This window comes from Hyperoodon ampullatus (assembly GCF_949752795.1).
Source record: "Hyperoodon ampullatus genome assembly, chromosome: 15".
NCBI classification, from domain to species: Eukaryota; Metazoa; Chordata; class Mammalia; order Artiodactyla; family Ziphiidae; genus Hyperoodon; species Hyperoodon ampullatus.
In genome coordinates, this window is record NC_136928.1 from 20,705,092 (window position 1) to 20,726,335 (window position 21,244).

The window sequence follows — 21,244 nt, forward strand, 5'->3', positions numbered from 1 at the left end:
GCTCTGGGAGCCGCTGACCCGTGGAGAGGGTGCTGGCGCCACGCAGTGGTGCAGGGGGGCCACTGCCACTTAGGAAGCCACTAAGGATTTTAACTTAGTAGAGACAGGATCTTGACTTCATTCATTCCATGGGTACAGTAATGGGTGGTGGTATCACTTTCAGGGACTGAGTTCCAGTCATGGGGCCCTTTGAAGAAATGGCTCAGCCAAGTCCTTGTCAGCAAGCGGGTTCAATTTAACTCTTTCTTATTTGCTTTAGGGGAGAAATGAAAAAAGTGGTTTTTAAACCAAGTTGTTCATCCTCCATGGATAAGAATAAATAAAAGAGCATTTTTCCAAGTGTAAGAAAAGGTTGATAACCTTTAACTACACTAGCCTAGATTCATAAAGTGATACTGGAGTCTGTAGTCACTACAGCTACCATGGGCAGGAAGGTCCCAGAAACGTAGATTTGTCATTCATCTTCCTGGTTCTGAGACACAATTATTCTTAAAAGTATTATGTGACTCAAACTTCTAGAAATTATTGTCTGAAAGTGCCCTTGCCCTACCATTATTTCACTCGATGTGTAGAACTGGCCTGAGTCACTTACTGGAAACAAGACTTTATTCTGCTATGGCTTTTGTGGATAATTCCTAAAATATTCTCCACTATTCTATTTGAAAGCACCTGAGAAACTGACCTGCTGTTTTGGGGCAAACAGTCACAGGGTGGAGGGTGGGATGGAAGGAGTGTTACATGGACAGGCCTGGGCTTGAATTCCTTTTGGACCATTATTTGATCTGTAAACTTGGGTAAGTCTGTTTGCTTGTTTGATGGTTTTCAAACCTTTCTGCATCTATAATTCTTCACTTATAAAATGGGTACAGGAATGTCTATCTCTTTGGCTTTTATGATTAACAACAACAACAACAAAAATACAAGCAAAACACCTTGCATAGAGCTTCCCATGTAGAGATGCACATTTTTTTAAAAGCAGTTGTCATTTTCTGCTCCTTCCTTGCGACGAATATGACGCTCACCCTTTAATACAAATTTCCAGCAGATTTCCAGAAAATTTCCAATAGAGAAGAGGAGGCAGATTTTTGCATGGCTCCATGATTTTTTTTTAAGAGGATAGAACATCCTTATATTCTGTCCTGTTGCACTTTTGAAACAGTTATGCTTTATAAAGTATTTCGTGAAGTGTTCTGTGCCAGGTCCTAGAATCCTCCCATTTTTATCCTGGACTTGTCTCTGCATTACTTTCAAGGTCCGAAGATGGCTGTTTTTTATACGGTTCTGTTTAGGTGGAGAATTATTATTATTATTATTATTTTTCTTGTACCTTCTGCTGACATTTCACGGATTCCCTGTGTTAGAACTTTGAAAAGAAAATCTGCTTTGAATGTTGAACTGCAGGGTGTGTAATAGCAGGAGCCATGTTTGGACACATTTTAAAAAATGAGAAAAGAGAAGGATTTTATTTCCTAAATATCGAAGGGAAAATGGTTTCAGTTAATTGAGTGACAACTGGTCAGCTTTTAGGGTCCCTTCAGTTCCTGGTGATAAAGATGCTGGGACAGCAGATTGCAGGCAGGTCTAAGACGCCTTGTGCGAACCAGGGGGACGGGCTGCGCTGGCGGATGAGGCTCTTTCGGGTGCAGAAGAAGAACCACGTTTCCTCCCCTCCCCTGCCCTGACCACAGCCCGTCCTGTAATTAGCGGAGCCGGTCAATCTGAGCTCGGCAAATCACGGGCTTTCCACGAAATAATGGTGGTTCTGCTGCTCGCGGACATGGACACCTCGAAGCCTGAAAACAGAGAGGATGTTTTTCTTTTTCGTGACGGGGGCGGGGAAGAGAAAAGTGGAAGCGACAGGGGCCCGATGAGTGACACCCGTACACGGTGGAAAAGAAAAGAAAGGGCTTCGATGGGAGCGTGGGAACCGGAGTTCTGCACGGGGAGCTTCAGCGCCCCGAGAGCGTGCCCTGTGCGCGACCTGATTAAGCCCAGGAAGGGGAACGACAGGAGGCTTTTCTGAACCTTCCTTACGGGGCACGGAGCTCCGCGGGGCGCGGGCTGGGCCGGCGTCTCCTCCCGGCCCCGCGCCCCGGGTCCCCTGCGCGCGCCGCCTGGGTCGCGACGGCCCCTTCCCTGGATGGACTCCCGCCGCGGCCTCCGGGGCGGGGACAGCGCCGGCCACCGCGCGATCCCTCCGCCCAGAGCTCGTTGGCTCCGAGGCTGGCGGGTCTCGGCGCGCGGCGTGGGTCCCCGGCGAGCACGGCCGCCGCCCCCGCGGCTCCGGGCCCCGTGTCGCACGCGGGCTCGGCCGGTGCGTCGCGCGCCCGCCCCGGGCCCGTCCTCCCGCCCCGCGGCCCCGGCGCCGCGCCCGCCCCGCCCCCGCCTGCGGGCCGCGGCGGGCGGCGGACGGGACATGGGCCGGCTGCTGGCGGCTGAGGGCGGCTGAGGGCGCCGAGGCTCCGCGCCGTGGCCTCGTGTCTCGTGCGCGCCCACCAGGCGCCGCGCCCGCTCGCGGCGGCGACCCGGCCGGTGCGCTGCAGACCTCCGGCCCCGCGGCGGCGGCTCTCGCTGCCCGCTCCGTGCCGGGCCCGGCGGGCGGCCCTGCCCGCTCCGGGGCGATGCGCTGAGCGCGCCGAGGGCCGAGCTCCTGGACGACGGCCGAGCTCGGGGACGACGGCGGCGGGGGGAGCCGAGCCCATGGAGCCGGCGGGTACCCGGCGGAGCCGGCGGACGCCGCCGCCGCCGCTGCCGCTGCCGCTGCTGCTGCTGCCGCTGCTCCTGCAGGTGGCGGGGCCGGCGGGCGCCCTGGCCGAGACGCTGCTGGACGCGTCGCGGGCCATGGGCACCAGCTCCAGCCCGCCCAGCCCCGCGAGCGTGGTGGCTCCGGGCACGACGCCGTTCGAGGAGAGCCGACTGCCCGTGTTCACCCTGGATTACCCCCACGTGCAGATCCCCTTCGAGATCACCCTGTGGATCCTGCTGGCCTCCCTGGCCAAGATCGGTGAGCGAGCTGGACCCGCGGGGTGCGGCGGGGACCAAGGCCGGGAGGGTGCCCGGATCGGCGAGTTGACCTCTGGGTCGTGGCCGCCTCCCCGTGGACCAGGGCCGGGACGACAGAGCAGCTTCAATGAAACGGACCCTGGGAGGGGCAGTTTCATGCTTTGGCTCTTGAGTGGACCTTGGCCTGGAAATAGCCCCGGAGTATTAACCCGTACAAACTTAGCAATTTGCGTCTTGCTCTGCCTGGAACGCCTAGTGTGAGAGCCCCCTGCTAAAGCTGAGACCTCTTTACTGAGGAAGGAGGGCAGTGGGCTGAAGTTCATGGGTCTCACCTACTGGGAGAGGGGCGCCAGCAGCACCCAGGCTAGAACGGTGGAAGCCCTGGATGCTTGGGAGAGAGACGCGCCTTGGCAGGGACGCAGACCTTGCTGTGCACCTGACTAGTGAGGTGCCTGGAAGGGGACCAGGGACACCTGAGTGCCTGCAGCACGACGGGGACGCCCTGTCTCCTCCCTTCCTCTGGGCTGAGGCTGTCACTCTCCAGGAAGCACTTTCGTGGTGACTGACTGAGGCCAGTGAAGCCAGATGCATGTTTAAAAATAATTAACCCACGTTTCCAAACGACCTTTTAGTCTCCTTTGGAAAGCAGGAGCCTCCGAATGGAGCTTCTCATCTTCATTTATTTTCACCCCACATAAACTTTTGTTAGGATCATGGAGCTTTACGTTATTTGTACTTTATATTTTAAATACTTTTAAATTTAAAATACGGCAACTACTGTTGTTGTAATGTTTCCAAAAAGTTATCAGGTCGACAGAATTTATGCATTATTGCGTCTGTTTTATACATCTGCTCCTTGAGAGGTCCCATGCTCTAAGGCCTCCATAAAGGATGAAAGGAAACATTGCTGCATCCCCAAGCCTAGAGATTGGTGGGAGAGATGGCGTACAACACAGCACTCATAATCCGGGAAAGTGCTGGGTGGGATCAGACATTCAGAAAAGATGATACGTAGTGTGGGGAGGAGGGAAGCACTTCCTCATGCCGAGGATGCATTTAAACTAGGTTTTCAAGGATGAGCAGAAGGTCAATTGGAGATGAAATGGAACAACATTCCAGAGAGGAAAAAGCAGAGGACTCAACTGAAAGGGAAGCACAAAGCAGGGATGGTTTATAGAAAGTGCAGGGTGCAGGAGGTAAGCCCGGAACAAACCTTCCATGTCAGATTAAGTGAACTAGATTCTGTTAATGGTGACCAAAGGAGGCATGTGCTATTTAAAGGCTTTGCAGCCTGTAATTGCCTGGTTTTGATATGGCTCTACTAGTTGAGTGTTTTCATTTCACCTGGGAAATGGAATAAGGGGGAAAGGCTGTCCCCGTCTATTATGCACATTTGCATAAATTCGTTCCCTGTCATAGTAAACGCTGGTGCCATCTCATGCGGTCCTCACAGCAGCCCTGCCAAGTAGGAAGGGTAGATATTAATACCCACTCGGTAGAGGTGGAAACTGAAACTCGGAGAGTCTGCCCGAGTTGCCCACGGACGCACAAAATGCGGAGCCAAGCGCAGGCTCCGTCTACCGTTTCTCTCTCTGAGCCTCTGTCACTGAAGGGGTGCTTCCATGCCCTGTTTCCATGACTGCTTCTCTGTTGCCATTTCTATTCAATTATAGCTCTTTCTTCTGTTCCTCCCTCCTGGTTATTTTAATCTGATCAATCACACTAATAACAGCCGCTAGTAGTGACTTAAGTTCATTAGCTCTAATTTTCACAACCACCCGGGGCAGGTATGATGACCCCGTTTCAGATAGGAGGAAACTGAGAGCCGGGGAAGTTACCTTGCTGCGGGATGGCGAGCCAGAATTCCAGCCGGCTCTGCAAGATATCTCATCTTCCTGTCTACCCTGGAGGCTTGTTTGGTGTCAGGCTTAAACGAGAAGAGATCTGTATACCCTTCTTAGGACAGTGCTGGGCCTGCAGCGAGCGCTGAATATTGCCACCATCAGGAGTGGTGGAAGAGTAGCAGGGCTTACTCCGCCGGTTTTCTGGCACTACGGTTCCTTTTCCCCTGGACTGGGCTGCCTCTTGCGTTTTCCTGCTTCTGTTTTAGGCTCTGCCTTTTCCAAGCGTTCTTATTCTGAGCATTGCCTTTTTACACTTGCTTTTTTCTATCACAATCCATTCCTCTTATGTGACGTTATCATGTTAATTGTACGGTATTTTATCAGAAGGCGTTCTTGCTTGTGTGAGCTCATAGGTGTATTTATCTGCCTGTGGGCAGTGTTCGCATCCAGATGTGTTTCTGTTCCCTGGCACTTGCTGTCCTGCCTGTCTCTTTGCCTGTACCCAAAGTGGAGCTTCTCTGACCACTGTTTCCTCTTTCCTCCCTGCACCTGAGGTGGCGCCAAGATGGAAACAGACAGATGTTCGTATCTCCCAGCCAGAACGGTCTGAGTGGAGTGGAGACCGCCGTGGTGGGGTGAAGGCTACGGTTCTCAGAGAAATAAGTGTAGGCTTCCAGTACCAAAAGCTAGTGCTTGAGGGTCTTTTCTAGGTGCTGCCGTGATACAATCCAGCCCTGTCCTCCTGCTGCTGCGCTGTTCCCAGAGGAGCTGGGAAAAGCCCAGGGATCCCCTCTCTACCTCCCCTAGGCCCTCAGCTTTCTCTTTGGCTTTGGAGAAGACTGTGCTGGTACCAAGGGCACTTTTACAGCCCATTAAACTGTGGTCTGGCCATTCAGATTCTACTTTAACTCTTGCACTGGAAAAACTGTTGCTTTGGCAGGACTCATATGACTTAATTGGCTCACATTTGGGTAGGGTGATGAATTGAGCAGTGCAGGAGGACGTGAGGCTATGGGGTAACAGGAGTGTTAACACACGCAAATGCCATGGTTTCTATTTGGGGTACTTTTATGCTGTGTACCTAAGGTACCTGAGCTTACCTGCCCCAGAGAACATGGAGAAACTTTGCTAGTGATTAAGCTGAACGGGGATCACAGTTCGCCCCCAATGGAGGCTCCTAATAGCATTTGTAGGAGGTTGAAATCATGCCCGAGGGTGAATTCAGAATCGTTTTCGAGATTGCTGCACAATATAAACTTAGAAATACTTACAGTCAGAAGTGAGGATATGCATTTTCGGCAGAGTATTGAATGATTCAGCTTTTCATTGTTTTACTTGATTATCAGGGATAATTGACTTTCTAATTGGTCAAAAAGAAAGTTCTGTAGAAAAGAAAGTTTCCTAAAATGATGACGATGGTGATGTTGTGTATGTGTGTGTGAAGTAGGTTAAATAAATAGAAGAACATAGCAAATTCAGTTCTCCTTTGAAAAGACTTTAAAAAAATTTTGGCAAGAAACGCCTCCCAATTTGTTTTTCACTTAGATCCTCATGCATGTGAACTCTTATTGTTCTTTCATTTTGAATGTTTATATTTCGAATGAACTGTTGATTCTTTTTTTTTTTTTTTTTTTTTTTTTGCGGTACTCGGGCCTCTCACTGTTGTGGCCTCTCCCGTTGTGGAGCGCAGGCTCTGGACGTGCAGGCTCAGCGGCCATGGCTCACGGGCCAGCCGCTCCGCGGCACGTGGGATCTTCCCAGACTGGGGCATGAACCCGTGTCCCCTGCATCGGCAGGCGGACTCTCAACCACTGCGCCACCAGGGAAGCCCGTATTTTGTTATTTTTTAAAAAATTGTTGAATTGAAAGCTTAGCTCATTAATTATTGGATCTACTTGCTTTCCAATATGTTGACTTCCACCTTACAAGGGTAATTAATCCCTGAAAAAACACTTACAGTTGAAAACATATTTAACATTGCTTTCAATATTTTCAATGATAAATATTTTTATGAACTCATAAGCTCCACAGTTGGCATGGCTAAATGACATTAGTCTTATTAAAATGGACAAAAGTATTTCAGTAGTTTACTTTAGTTGTTATAACTTCTAATAAGCTATTTTTCCTTAATAAATTTTTTCAAAATATGACTACTTGTTCTCATTAAATTCAAAGCAATGAAAAACTGACACTTGACTATGTTACAAACAAAATGTATTCATGATACTCTAAGTTATGTATATTTATCTTTATTGCAAATTATAATAACAATAAACAGCATGGCAAAGACTAAAGAATTCAGGGAGATGATGCAACCATCTGTATTCTGAGGAGAACTTAACACAACATATTAGTGATAAAACTGAAAAGATGACTGCGTGATGTATCAGCCACCAATTTAAAGTCTATAAAATCCAATTTGGTCTTTATGAAATCAAATAAATGCTTTATGAGATGAAATAGGAGTATTAAATGAAACTCTTCTTAAATATGAATTCTCATGACCCAAATGGGTATAACTTAGAGGAATGGCAATATATGTATTTAAGGCTAGATGTATACCCTTCTGATCCTATTTTAGTTGCATTGCATAGATTTGATATAAAGAGTTTTCACTGTTCGGTTTTCAGTATTTTAAAATTTTTTTGAGATTTTTTTTATTGTAGCCTGGTAATTATTTAGAATTGTAGTAGTTCATTAACAAACACATAGAGATGTGTGGTTATTTTTTAGTTTATTCATATTTTAGTCCATTTTGGTTTTATAGACCTGATTGATTTTTGATACTGATTGAGATGTCCTCTGTGACTTAATAGGTGGTCATTTAAAAATACATGTCAAGGCTTGCTTGAAAAAGATTGTGTATTCTCTATTTATTGTGTGCAGGGTTTTATACAGGCACATGTGCACATATACAGACACACATATATACATACCCACAGAGGACTAGATGAAATTTCAAATTACGGTGTTCAAATCTTTAATAGTGTTACTAATTTTTGGAGCTACTTTATATTTTACATTCTGGGGTACATTAAAATCAACCTCTAAGATTGTGATGTCAGTTGCTGTTTGTAATTTTCTCATTTTTTTGCTTTATATAGCAATATTTTGATGCTATGTTATTAGGTACATACTAGTTCAATATTGTTATATCTTCTGAGTGAATTCTTCCTTTACTTTTTAAGTTACATATTAACTTCTCTATTTTAAATAATTTTCTTGTGGCTCAGAGTCTATTTTTTATTATATTCCTACTGCTATTCAAAATAAACTTCATTTTGCATATGTATTTTTTTCTGTATCTATGTTTTTCTCATCTATATTTTCCAGACATATCTTTTCCCTTACCATAACTATCAAATCAACTGGATAATTTTCCTTTAACTGTAGCTCATTAAACCACTTGTAGCTGATTTTGTATCTTTAATAAGTTTTTAAATATCTGTAGTTTAAGGAGACATATAATTACATACATTGTGCGTAATGATGTATTTGGACTTTGCTCTCTGTTTACTGTGCTTTTACTTGGTGTCTTCAGTTTTCTTTTCTTGCCGTATTTTGGCTTAGTTAAATTTTTCCTTCATTTTGTTATACATTATCATACATTCTGTTTCTATTCCTTTCATGATTACACTTCAGTTTTAATATGATTACCTGCTCTAGCAGGAGCCAGGCCAGACTGCCTTGGCTCACATCCCAGGTACATTTTCCTACATATTTTGTAGTTGTATGATTTTTGGCACATAACTTAAATTCTGAGATGTTTTCTGGGATGTTTACTTGGTAGTGGTCTGTTTTCCTCATGTTGCGAAAGGTTCTTACAAAATGGTTTTGAGTGTTCTTGCTGGGACCCAGGGTTTCAGTGATTGGTTTTTAGTGTTAGCTTGATTTTAGCTTGGTTCTCAGTTTGGCTTTCCTATATGACTCAAGAATTTGGTTTTCCTAAATGACTCAAGGTAAATAGATCTTATATATATTATAAGGTGGGGTAGACCTTGAATTTTATACTTCACAGTTGAATTTTCCCTCTGCCCAAGGCCATAAAAAGTTGACATGTTTCCTTCCATTTTTCCTGGCTATAGGCAACTTTTACTATTTATTTTTTTATTTAGGACAAAGTAGCTCTTGGAACTCAGGAATTTATGCGTGAGTCTTCCCTTACTGGTGTGAAGTCACATTTCTTGTCCTCATGTAGGTATTCAAACGCCAGATCCTAGCACACAGGGCAGGTATTTTGTCTGGAATCCCCCTGGTTCACTGTAGCTTGAAATCCTACTGACATCTCTTGTTTTGATTTCTCTCCTTATTCCTGGCTTCCTACACATTTTCCTTTATTTTGAGTGTGGCTAGATATCAATATTATATGTTTGTAGTGAGAGGAGGCTCTGTGTCCACATTGTTGGATTACTCAGTGACATTTTACATGGTACTTTTTAAAAAAGTGCTTTCTATGTAATATTTAAAGTCCATGGATATGTCCTGCTTATGGACTATCATAATGGGTTCTCTTTAATGTAAGGTGAAAATACTATGCACTTTCCTAGTTTTTCAGTATGAAGGATTTGATTATTCTGCCTTTGTTTTATCTGCTATATTTCCATACTTGGATAGAAGAGCAATAGCTCAGCAGTTGAAGAAGTGTTGGACCTACATTTTGGAAAAGATATCTCCAGATTAGAAGTAGGAAGACCCTGTTCAGTTCCACTTCTGCATCAACTTCACGTTGTGATCCTGGCAAGTCTTCCCTACTTGGTTCTTGCATTTAATTAGTAGAAGTAGGGATCTTTATCTGTGTCATCTGTTTAATATTTCCATGGGGATAATATGAGATACTCTGTAGGGAAGGAAAACATTTACAACTAAGATTTTACTTCTATAGCAAAAGAAACTTAGGCCAAGAGGAACATGTGTTCATTACATTAAAGTGTTGCGTGAACATGGGTGTCTTGTCATGCTGAATGAGACACGCACAGTTATAGTTTACTCTCTTGCAGTTACATCTCTTAAATGTAATGAATCATAATTGATGTACTTCCTGCAACAATCCTGCACATTGTTCATCACTGTCCAAGGGCTTTCTTCATCTTGACTTTTATAGTTTATTCCTGTTTGAAGATGTGTGTATTCCTCTCCCTCTTCAGTAGTTCCAAGGGAGGGCACAGGAATCTCTCTGAAGGCCTTCTTTGTGGTTGTGACAAAATCATATGTTTTAATTTCTTTTAATTTAATTTTTTAATTGGAGTCGAGTTGATTTCCAGTGTTAGTTTCAGGTGTACAGCAAAGTGACTCAGTTATTCACATACATATATATGTGTGTGTATATATATATATTCTTCTTCACATTCTTTTCCCTTATAGCTTATTATAAAATATTGAGTATAATTCTCTGTGCTATATAGTTGGTGTAGCCACTATGGAGAACACTATGGAGGTTCCTTAAAAAACTAAATATATTGGGGCTTCCCTGGTGGCGCAGTGGTTGAGAGTCCGCCTGCCAATGCAGGGGACGCAGGTTCGTGCCCCGGTCCGGGAAGATCCCACATGCCGCGGAGCAGCTGGGCCCGTGAGCCATGGCCGCTGAGCCTGCGCGTCCGGAGCCTGTGCTCCGCAACGGGAGAGGCCACAACAGTGAGAGTCCCGCATACCGCAAAAAACAAAACAAAACAAAACAAAAACTAAATATAGAGCTACCATATCATCTTGCAATCCCACTCCTGGGCATACATCCGGAGAAAACTGTAATTCAAAAATATACATGTACCCCAGTGTTCATTGCAGCACTATTTACGATAACCAAGACATGGAAGCAACCTAAATGTCCATCAACAGAGGGATGGATAAAGAAGATGTGGTACATATGTACCACTCCTCCTCCTCCCCCTCCCCTCTTCCTTCATATAAACACATATATATGCGTGTATACGTATATGTATATATATGCGTATATATGTGTATATATGTGTGTGTGTATACACACACAGACACACACACATACACATATATATACACACATACACAGACACATACAATGGAATATTACTCAGCCATGAAAAAGAATGAAATAATGCCATTTGGAGCAACATAGATGGACCTAGAGATGATCATACTAAGTGAAGTAAACTGGACAAAGGCAAATACCATATGATATCACTTATATGTGGAATCTAAAAAAAAATGATACAAATGAACTTATATACAAAACATAAGTAGACTCACAGACATAGAAAACAAACTTATGGTTACCAAAGGGGAAATCGGGGGAGGGAGAAATTAGGAGTTTGGAGTTAACAGATACACACTACTATATATGAAATAGATAACCAGCAAGGACAAAGTTGTATTTTAAAGGTGAATTTCATGTCATTCCTTAGTGTTGGCATACAAAGGCTCACGTGTTGAAAGACAGAAAAATCAAATTCACCATTACGTTTAGCAATCTCAGCTGAAAATGAAACAGAGTACACATGCCCACCCTGCATTGGAGGAACTCCTCTAAGGTGGCCTAAAGGTTTTGTTAACCATTGGATGCCCCTTATGGAGGCACAGGGCCGTGAAACACCCTGTTGCCATATTTCTGTGACTCTGCCACTGCCGTTTCGGCTGCTCCCGATTCCTGAGCTTGTTTCCTGTGATCCACGGGCTGGGAAACCTGAGCGGTGCAATGCGCCCCAGCACAGTCTTCTACTGGGGCATGGAGGGTGGAGATGGGTGAGGCTGGGTGGCTTCTTTCATAGAATAACAATAGCTAGCAAGGATGGAGCCTTATTCCATGCCAGGTATTTGGGTCAGGTGCATTACACCCATTATCTTATTTAATCCTCACAGCAACCCTGGGAGGCGGGCACCATTAGGACCCCCAGTTTTAAAAATTAGATGAGGAGGGGCTTCCCTGGTGCCGCAGTGGTTGAGAGTCCGCCTGCCGATGCAGGGGACACGGGTTCGTGCCCTGGTCCGGGAAGATCCCACATGCCGCGGAGCAGCTGGGCCCGTGAGCCATGGCCGCTGAGCCTGCGCGTCCGGAGCCTGTGCTCCGCAACGGGAGAGGCCACAGCAGTGAGAGGCCCGCGTACTGCAAAACAAAACAAAACAAAACAAAAACAAACAAACAAAAAAATTAGATGAGGAAGCAGGTTCAGAGAGCCTAGGTGTCACAGCTGTTAAGTGGAAGGGGTGGGTCCGTGGCAGGTGTACTTGGTCACTCCGCTGTGCCTCACCCTGTCACCCTGCCTTCCATGGAGACGAATATGAAGTTCTAGACCTCCATCCGTGGTCTCCGTAGCGCCTTGATGTGCCTTGTCTCGCTCACCCTTAACCTGGACACAGGAGCCTGTGCTTGAGTTTCCTGCTGGAGCCTTATTACGTCGTTTGGACCGTCTCAGATTTTCACTGTAAAGTCGGACAAAAATAACATCCTGCCTGCTTCGTAGGGTCATTGTGTGGACCAACTGAAATAACATGTGAAAGCAAGTTGTGACTGCAGAGTTAAGGTGAGTGTGATCTCACGGTGACTCTGCACTGCGTAGGACAGAAAACGCTACGAGAAGGCAAAGTAACCTCACTCCTAAGTAGTATCAGAGCTAGAACGTGCATCTAAAATTCCTGAATCTTGGTCTAGCCTTCTCCACCTCCCTAACTTAGGGAAGGTAGAATTCTAATGCTTTTGAAATATATTTTTAACATATTAAGGATTCATAGGTTAGAGGTTCAACCCATTATAACTTGAGCTACCATGTAAATTTTAATAGGACAAAGTTCTACTTCAACAGATTTACAGGAGAAAAGATGTTAAATCTATTTCACTGTTGCACACACATACACACTTACTGAACTGCACGCACACACACACGTGCACATAGACACATATGCACACTTTAGGACGTAAGCTCCCTGAAGGAAGGGAATTTATCTATTTGACTCACTGTCTAGAACAGTGCCTGGCACGTAGTAGGTACTCAATAAACAATCATTGTGTAAATAAATAACTAAATAATATTTAAAGATCCTTTTTGTTTCATCTCACTTAAATCAGGTGGTAGCGAAGGTTACCAGCCATCCTGGTTTGTCCATGGTGTTCATGGTTTACATTTCTTGTCCTAGCACATATCTTAATACTGTGCCCTTTCCCTCCGAAATATACTAGCTTGTATGGTAATTCACTCGGTCACTTATCATGCGTCTGTGTTTATTGCACATGCTTGGTGTGGTGACTTAGGCTCTGTTGCCCAAAAATCTGAGTTCACCCACTTACTAGCTGTGGATCCGGGGGTGAGTTAATAAACCTCTATAACCTCAGTTCTTTCATGTGTAGGATAATGACAGTCACTTCCTGATAGGGTTGTTGAGAGGATACAGTTAATCCACTTAGAAAACTTGCTGCCTTACAGGCCTTGGAGATTTGGTTAGCCCTTGGATGAGAACAGATGTCCTGTTTCCTTCTCCAAAGCCTCAGAGCATTATGCCCCCCAAAGTCTCTCCTGTCCAGTGGTTCTGTAGCAAGTCGTCAGATTGTCTAGATGCTCCTGTCTCCTGCTGTTGGTGTTATGCAAAAGTTTCTCTCTAAATCATGCATATTTCGGTATCTGATATTGCACACATTTAAAAATCATCATTCTGCTTTTGTAAGCTAATTTGCAATGGAAAAGAAAATGCTTCATTTTATCCCAGGTTCCTGTCTTGGAACTGAAGACTCAGAGTCAGGTGAGCCCTTCTCTGCAGGGGCAGCCTCTCTTCCAGACCCTCATCCTGACACCCCCGAGCTGCTGAGTCTACTCAGTGTCATTGGGGTCCCCAGACATGTCCACTCACACACAGGCAGGGGAAATGCGCTTTTCAGTAGATTTCCAAGTCCCTTTGTGTACACACGGGGCTCCTTTAGGAATCTGGATGGGAACGAGTTTTAAAACAAATGCTACCCAAAGTCATTATTGCTATTTTAAAACTGTCCGCCGACCCTCTCTATCACCAGTACCCTAAAGCAGGATTACATGTTGGCTGACTGTACATTTTCTCTAACAAAACACTGGAATGGTGAGGAGGAGGGATGATGAGAAATGGCAGCCCCCCCTTTCCTATCTGATTGAAGCTTCCCTTCTGCAGGGTTGGGAATGATACACCGTTGGTGTCAGCTGGTCTCCTTAGGAGAATGGGCATCATTCTTTTTGTTTTTTGTTTTTTGTTTGTTTGTTTGTTTTTTGCGGTACGCGGGCTTCTCACTGTTGTGGCCTCTCCCGTTGCGGAGCACAGGCTCTGGATGCACAGGCTCAGTGGCCATGGCTCATGGGCCCAGCCGCTTCGCGGCATGTGGGATCTTCCCGGACCGGGGCACGAACCCGCGTCCCCTGCATCGGCAGGCGGACTCTCAACCACTGCGCCACCAGGGAAGCAAGAGAATGGGCATCATTCCTTGTGCCTTCTCTGGTGAACTGTCTGGAAGGCCAGGAAGATGCCGCCTCTGGCTTGAGCTCACATTTTTAAGGGAATTAGAAAATATATATGCCAGCTTGCAACAGCTCCAGCCTCAGTCTCTCTGTGCCCTGTAGTCCCGGCTGAGTTTCTGTAGAGCTTTTATCACTATCTGACATGTGGTTGTTTGTTTATTAGCCGCTCTGTACTCACTGTCCCTCTCTCCTCCTGTAGAGGTTTCCGGGATTGATACGTTGTATCTTTTGTGTTTGTCTGCCTCTGTGGAGCTTGGAACGCTGGGTGGTAAAACTTACCGTGTCTCCATTCTCAATACTGTTTTATATTTTCAGTTGTTTGACATCTAGCATCCATGTTGCTTCTCACAGGAGTCTTTATTTTACCTCATCCTTAACCCGGCTTGTAAGTGCTGATGGTTTTGCCAAAGGGATTGGTTGATTTGATAGCTAATGTATGTATTTAATGACTTTACTCTCTGCAGTGATTTTTGTTTGTTTGTTTGTAGGTTTTTTTCTTTTCATTTGGTCTTGCTGTTTTCAATTTTGTGTTTTGAAGTCACATGACATCAGGGGAGTTGTTACTTACTGATCCTAAATCTTTGGACAAATGTGCATCATTGACAGGACTCCGGTCCTCCGTTTTTCCACTAAGTGCGTTAGTAGGTTTGACTGTTATCTTGATGAAGCATACTAAGTATGATGAAGGTGGAGCCATAAGAATCTACATAACGATCCTTAAGATTCATACATCCGGATGTTCCTTGAAACCCTGGTGGTCTTTGCAGTGAAAGGCAAATGGTACGACCCGTGGGTGTATGAAGACCACTGAGCTGGTAATCAGAAGCCAGGGAGGAAGCAAAGTGGACAAAAATGTTATGATTCTAGGACGTTTGGAAAAGAGTGTAAATTTGCCAAATAGGGCACTTTCTTAGTTTAGCCCGAGGCCCCAGCGTGCCCATAGGCCCCCACCATGTAAATCACTGCTGACTAGAGTTGAGTGCAAGCAACCACTTGATTGAAAAATGAAATCAGGTAGCAATTACCGGCAATTGTGGGTTCCTTTCTTATACTTTGATCTGCTTATTTTATGTAAGTGGTCAATTTGTTTGGAAGGCAGGCTCTTCGAGGACTGAAAACCAAACAGAAAATAAAACTCTGGCACAAGGTGGTTGGGTGGATGGGGTAGGCTCCCTGGATAGCCTTGTACAACTTCACAATGACAGTGGGCAAACAGCAAAACCCAAATTGCCATAACTCATTTACCAACACATGGGCTGAAAGACAAATCCCAGGATTTAACATCTAACCCGGGGCAATAAAAGAAAAATTGCTTTCAACCGTTGCCCTGCACGGAGAATTTTGAATCTAGGTTACAGTTTTATCACCACTCCCCAGCTCAGAGATTCCTCCCTCCCTGCCCGCCCCGGTCTGCCAGCAGGCTCTGCAAAGGGTCTGTTTTGGAACAGTCACCAGAACTTGACTACTCCCTGGATTCTGTATACACTGGAAAGATTTTACCCTCCAAACGATCTCTTCCAAACCTAATCCTTTCTTGGTCAAACCCCTTCTCTCGCTAAAATGGAAAATGAAGAAAAAAAAAAAAAGAAAAATAATGGGGGTCTAGAGCCACAAGGAGATGAAACCCAGTAAAATTAAGGATGCTGAGCCCCGAATGAGGGCTGCAGGATTCGCTTCATAGTCGTACAATCTAAACCTGCAGTCCGGACGGATGCAGAACAAGTCCTGCGACCGTTCTGAGCTGCAATTCACATGAAACACAAGCTGGAGACTTTTCTAAATAAGAATACTCAGCGTGGCCAGGGCCGGCGCTCAGCATTTTTCCAGCAGGGATCTTGTTTCCCATCTGGCTGTGTGAGAAACTCCCCCAGCTCACTTTACTCCTCCGGATGAGATACGTGAAGGGAGGCACGTATTTCACGCCCAGGTGTCATATATGCAGAAATACTTTGACAACTGTCCGGTGTCATTGTTATTTCCTGAGGCAGAGTTGCTGCCTTGGTGAGTTTTGGGGGTGATCTTCGCCAGGCTGTCTGTCTGGATGGTGCGGGATGTGTATCCCACCTCGGCTGCACTGTGCTCACGGAACATTTTGCAAAATTGATACGATACAAACCTCATGTCGTTCCTCTGTTGGCTGCCCTAGAATCTGAGTGTGCTGATAGCGAGAACTGAACATCCTTGGAACCCATCCCCCTGTCCCCTTGCTCCTGTGGCTTCAGGAAGGAGAGTATGACCCGTTACCAGAGTAATCCAAGATGGTCTGTTTGGCAGGAAGTAGCCAAGGCAGTAAAGTACATAACTGGTTTTGCTTTTTTGAAAGCCAGCTAATGGTAAACAACTGAATAGAAAATTCAAAACCATGAATAACTCTAAGGAAGACGTGAGAAATAAGATTACAGAAGAGTACAGTGTGTTTGTTTATTTATTTACTGTTTCTTCACTGGTGTCCCTCAGACTTCAAGCACAGTTTCTTATCTTGGAAAGGAAGAGATTGATTTGCTTTTTCCAAGATCGTTATGCAAAATAATTATCACACGTATACTTTACATTGATGCTGATTAGCCAGCCAGTCTCTTGCATGTCAATCTCTTGGAAAATCCCTGGACAAATAGTGACCTTGTGGACCACGGACATAGCCCTCTAGTGAATGGGGTCTGTGCTTGTCCTTCCATTGGAATAGATTTTAAAGAGATGTTGGAGGGTTCTAGAATTCCGTGAGGCACAAGATGGGGGGCTGTATCAATGGGTTGTTTATTTTGCCATGTGTTCACTGGGCCCCCCGCCCTGGTTCAGCCTCTTTAACAGCCAGGAGAACTTTGCTCGTGACTGGCCTGCCCCGGATTGATGGGGCAGCGGAAGCCTGGGAGGCCCCTGGGCCTGTCTGCTGGCCCCCAGGACCCCGTGGACTGAGGGATCCAGTGCCAGGAGCATCCTCCCAGCCACCCTAGTCCTACTCAGAGCCTGGTTCCTCCCAAACACCTCCATGGGTGGGAACCAAAGAACTCTGTCATTTGAAGGGATAGCTTGTTATTTTTTCGATTTGTGACATTTCTTGAAATCTAGAGAGATATAGTCTCCCCCCTCCATATATATGTGTATATATGTGTGTGTGTGTGTGTGTGTGTGTGTGTATATGTATATGTATATATATGTAAAGCAGCATCTCCAGCAGCCTCTGCCTTTGGCCCCAGCAGATGTGTCCTTTTGTGACAGGAAACTCTCCGTCAGCTTTGGATACAGTATCTTACATGAAGCACCATGAACCTGAAGGGCCTCATGGATGACTCTGTGTGTGTGTGTCCTTTTCTGCGTGTTATGCACACCGCCACACAGGCACACATACACACACACAACTTTTAAGTCTGTCATGAGGCTGCCAGTTAAAAACTAAATATGAAATTTCTAGCTATGGATGTTTGCAGAGTCTACTCAGCAAAAATACTTTTCCTGCTCATTAGATACAGGCTAATTCTTTGCCCCCTACTTCTTATACAGAGGAATATATAATATTGGGAATTGATCTCATCTGACCGATGGCCCAGGCATAGAAATGATGAGTCTGAGATTGAAGGGTGGGTTTAGTGCAGGTGGTGATGAAACCAGGGCGTGAGTCGAATCCGTGCCCAGCCCTGGCTCCAGGATTGGATCAGGATCTGACCTGCCTCCGGTGGACAGGAAACTCCCAGGCCAGTGGCAGTGTACCCTCAGATGTTACGTCCGCCTGCAGAAGTGAACGTCACCACCTCCGTGCGCTGGCCGGCACGTGTCAGAGAACTCAGCCCATTGGCAGAAACCAGCCCAGCAGGGACAGGGAGGCCCCTGGCCCCTCACTCACTTGCTTAAGAGATGGGAAGCCAGATGTTTAATTCAGGGAATCTCAGTGCCTGAGCTGGGGTCTCATTGCCACAGCTGAGACTTGAAGTCAGGAGTCTAAAAAGACTAGTGAGGAGAAATAGAATGGAAGTTTCCCCCCTCCCACCCCAGCCTCCATTACAGTCTTAGTAGCATCTGAAGATTGGCTTTTGGACTTGAGGTCTAGACAGGTAGCAGACGGAGTGGGCCTAGTGGTGCGTGAGCAGGTCCCGTGAGATGCTTGTAGCGGGGCCAGGGTCGGGGAAGCAGGCAGGAGAGCTGGAGGACCAACCCTTGTCTTGGCTAAAGCTGGTTGCCCCCCTGCACACACTGGTATAGAGCGGGGGACAGAGGACCCAATCTGCTGATTTTTTCAAGATAAACCAGACAAGAGAATTTGTACGTGCAAACTCTGTTTCCAAATATTAGCTCCGTATTTAAAAACACCAGATGAACACAACAAAACAGGCCTGCCGGCCATGACGGCCCGTGGCCTGCCAGTTTGCAACCTGTGGTCCAGACTTTTTCATGTTATTTGAAATTTTGCTTCTCGGGTTTATACCTGGTTATACTGAAGGGAGCAGAGTCTGTTGTTTGGGACACTGATGCACTCAGGATCACCTGGAATTTGTTACATAGTCCACTTAATAATAATCAAAATGAGTGCCATTCTCAGAGTGGGATCATGTTACAAAAAGGGAAATAAGTAAATACAAATGGTGACATACTCTTACCATTGATAAAAATGGCAAGGCTGTTATGGAATATCTAAGTGAGAGGCTTTCTTGTTTTACACCTTGAATAAGGATCCCAGGCGTGGAAACAGTGCTGGGATGGCTGTCAGGAGGCCAGCGGGTCCTTCTCACGTTGCCTCTGATGTTTAGTTGAATCACACAGCAGCTTCATCATCTGTGAAAGGTAAATTCTGTGGGTAAATCAAATGTCACCCTGACAGTTATTCATACCCTAAGTGAAAGTGTTATTTACCCTTGAGAAAACTTCCCTGTTTTGTCAATTTAAATAAGAATATCTGTCACTTACATGTGGAATCTAAAATACGACACAAAGGAACGTACCTGTGAACACAGAAACAGACTCAGACATAGAGGACAGACTTGTGGTTGCTGAGGGGAAGGGGGGTGGGGGAGGGATGGCTTGGGAGTTTGGGGTTAGCAGATGCAAACTATTATATATAGGATGGGTAAACAACAAGATCCTTATAGCACAGGGAACTATATTCAATATCCTGTGATAAACCGTAATGGAAAAGAATATGAAAAAGAATGTGTATTGTATAACTGAATCACTTTGCTATACAGCAGTAATTAACACAACATTGTAAATCAACTATACAGCAATAAAATTTTTTAAAAAAAGAATATCTGGTCTTAGAGTCTCAGTAGATTCTCAGGTCCCATGTAAGCACTTCCCTTTAAAATATTTCGATGAATAAAATAAGTGAATTTAATAGTTTTAAATATAATTAAAACAATATTGTAACTCTTCTTGTGCCCTTGTTCACTGACCATTATTTTGAATAAACCCATGAAAATATTGATATAATAAACATATGTGCAGCAGTAGATTGTTATATCATGTTAATATAATTTCCTCACCCATTTCCCTTTTTCTGATGCCCTACTGTGATCATTTTTGTAAAAATTACTTTTTTTACCCTTTGAATTGCAGAAAAATTCTTTTTTGCTTCTTATTTTTGAACAGCTCAGACTTTGCACATTTTATATCACTGCTCCTAGAGTTGCCTTTCAAAGGCCCAGTTCAGAGGCTGGGGATCAGCCGACCAGTTAGTATTTGGGGTGATATGCATGGTGACAGTGCCTATCAGCAGACATCAGTTTTAGCAACATCATCTTTTCATGCTTATTTGTTTAGCAGTGCTTATGCAGTTCTGTCAATATTTCAATTTACTTTGCCATAATTATTTAACAAAAATGAGTAGGAAAGTGAAAAATGAAAGTGAAGATTTTTTTCCATGGTAGTAAAATATATATAACATAAAACTGACCATTTTGACCATTTTAAGTGTACAATTCAGCAATATTAAGTACATTCACAGTGCTGTGCAACCATCACCACTATCAATTTCCAGAACTTCTGCATCTTCCCAAGCAGAAACTCTGCCCATTAAACAGTAAGTCCCCACCCTCCTCCTGCCAATCCCAGGTAACCTCTACTCTACTTTCTATCTCCGTGAATTTGACTGCTTTAGGTATTTGATATAAGTAGAATCATGCAATATTTGTTCTTTTGTGTTTGGTTAAAGTGAAGGTTTTACTTTTATAGTGTAGTTCTTACAACCTTAACAAAATTGAGACAAAGGTGCAAATTGCCAGCAGTGATAAAACCATAAACCTTTAGTGTAATGAGATATAAACCAGTTGGCTATGCATTCCATTGGGAAACAAAAGAACAAACTTAAAGAAGACAGCTAGAAAAGTTGGAAGTAGGAAAGTGAGGGACTGTGTTAAAAGGTGAGTTACACAATTTTTAGCTTTCAGGTATCGGAACCTCCACAGAGAACACGTTAAGCTCATACCTTTTCCCTGTGTGTCTCTCCGTAGATGTGGAGTAAAATCCCCAGATCAAAGGCAGGGTCAAGTGCTGTAGTGCAAGAAACCTCTTCTCAAGACTTTGGCACAGTGTTACTGAGGGCAGAGAGCCCCGTGGTCAACACTGTCCTCTCAAAACACTTTGTCAATGTCTTGATTGAGAAGTGTACTTGTTTCTTCATATCCTTGACCATGTCTGGTGTTATTACTTCCCACTAATTCAGGTGTTATTACTTCCCACTAATTCAGGGTAAATCCAGGCTGTGGACGAAAAGGCCAGGACTGGTCATTCTCACCCTCTTTCTTGGATTTCTGGCAGCACCTCCTATGGACCACAGTCATGTCCACTCCAGAGAGTTTTGCACGTGCTGTTCCCTCTGCCCTGGAAGATCCTTCCACCCCTCTTGGCTTTGACAATTCCTATTCCTCTTCATTTCTCAGGTGAAACTTTGTTTCCTTAAGGAGCCCCTCCTCCATGGGGCAGACAAGATAAGGGGCCCCAGGGACTTTCCGAAAGTGACCTCATTAACAT

General features: G+C 45.0%; 1 protein-coding gene across 1 annotated transcript in view; it reads left to right on the forward strand.

The window, feature by feature from the left end:
* Positions 1-2,700: 2,700 nt before the first annotated feature.
* SLC9A2 (solute carrier family 9 member A2) overlaps positions 2,701-21,244 on the forward strand; it is a gene marked incomplete at its 5' end in the record, with an annotated part of 87,311 nt that continues 68,767 nt past the window's right edge. Inside the window, one exon of the mRNA XM_079720503.1 lies at positions 2,701-3,004. Within this exon, the coding sequence (XP_079576629.1) occupies positions 2,701-3,004 (304 nt within the window). The remainder of the gene's footprint in view (positions 3,005-21,244) is intronic.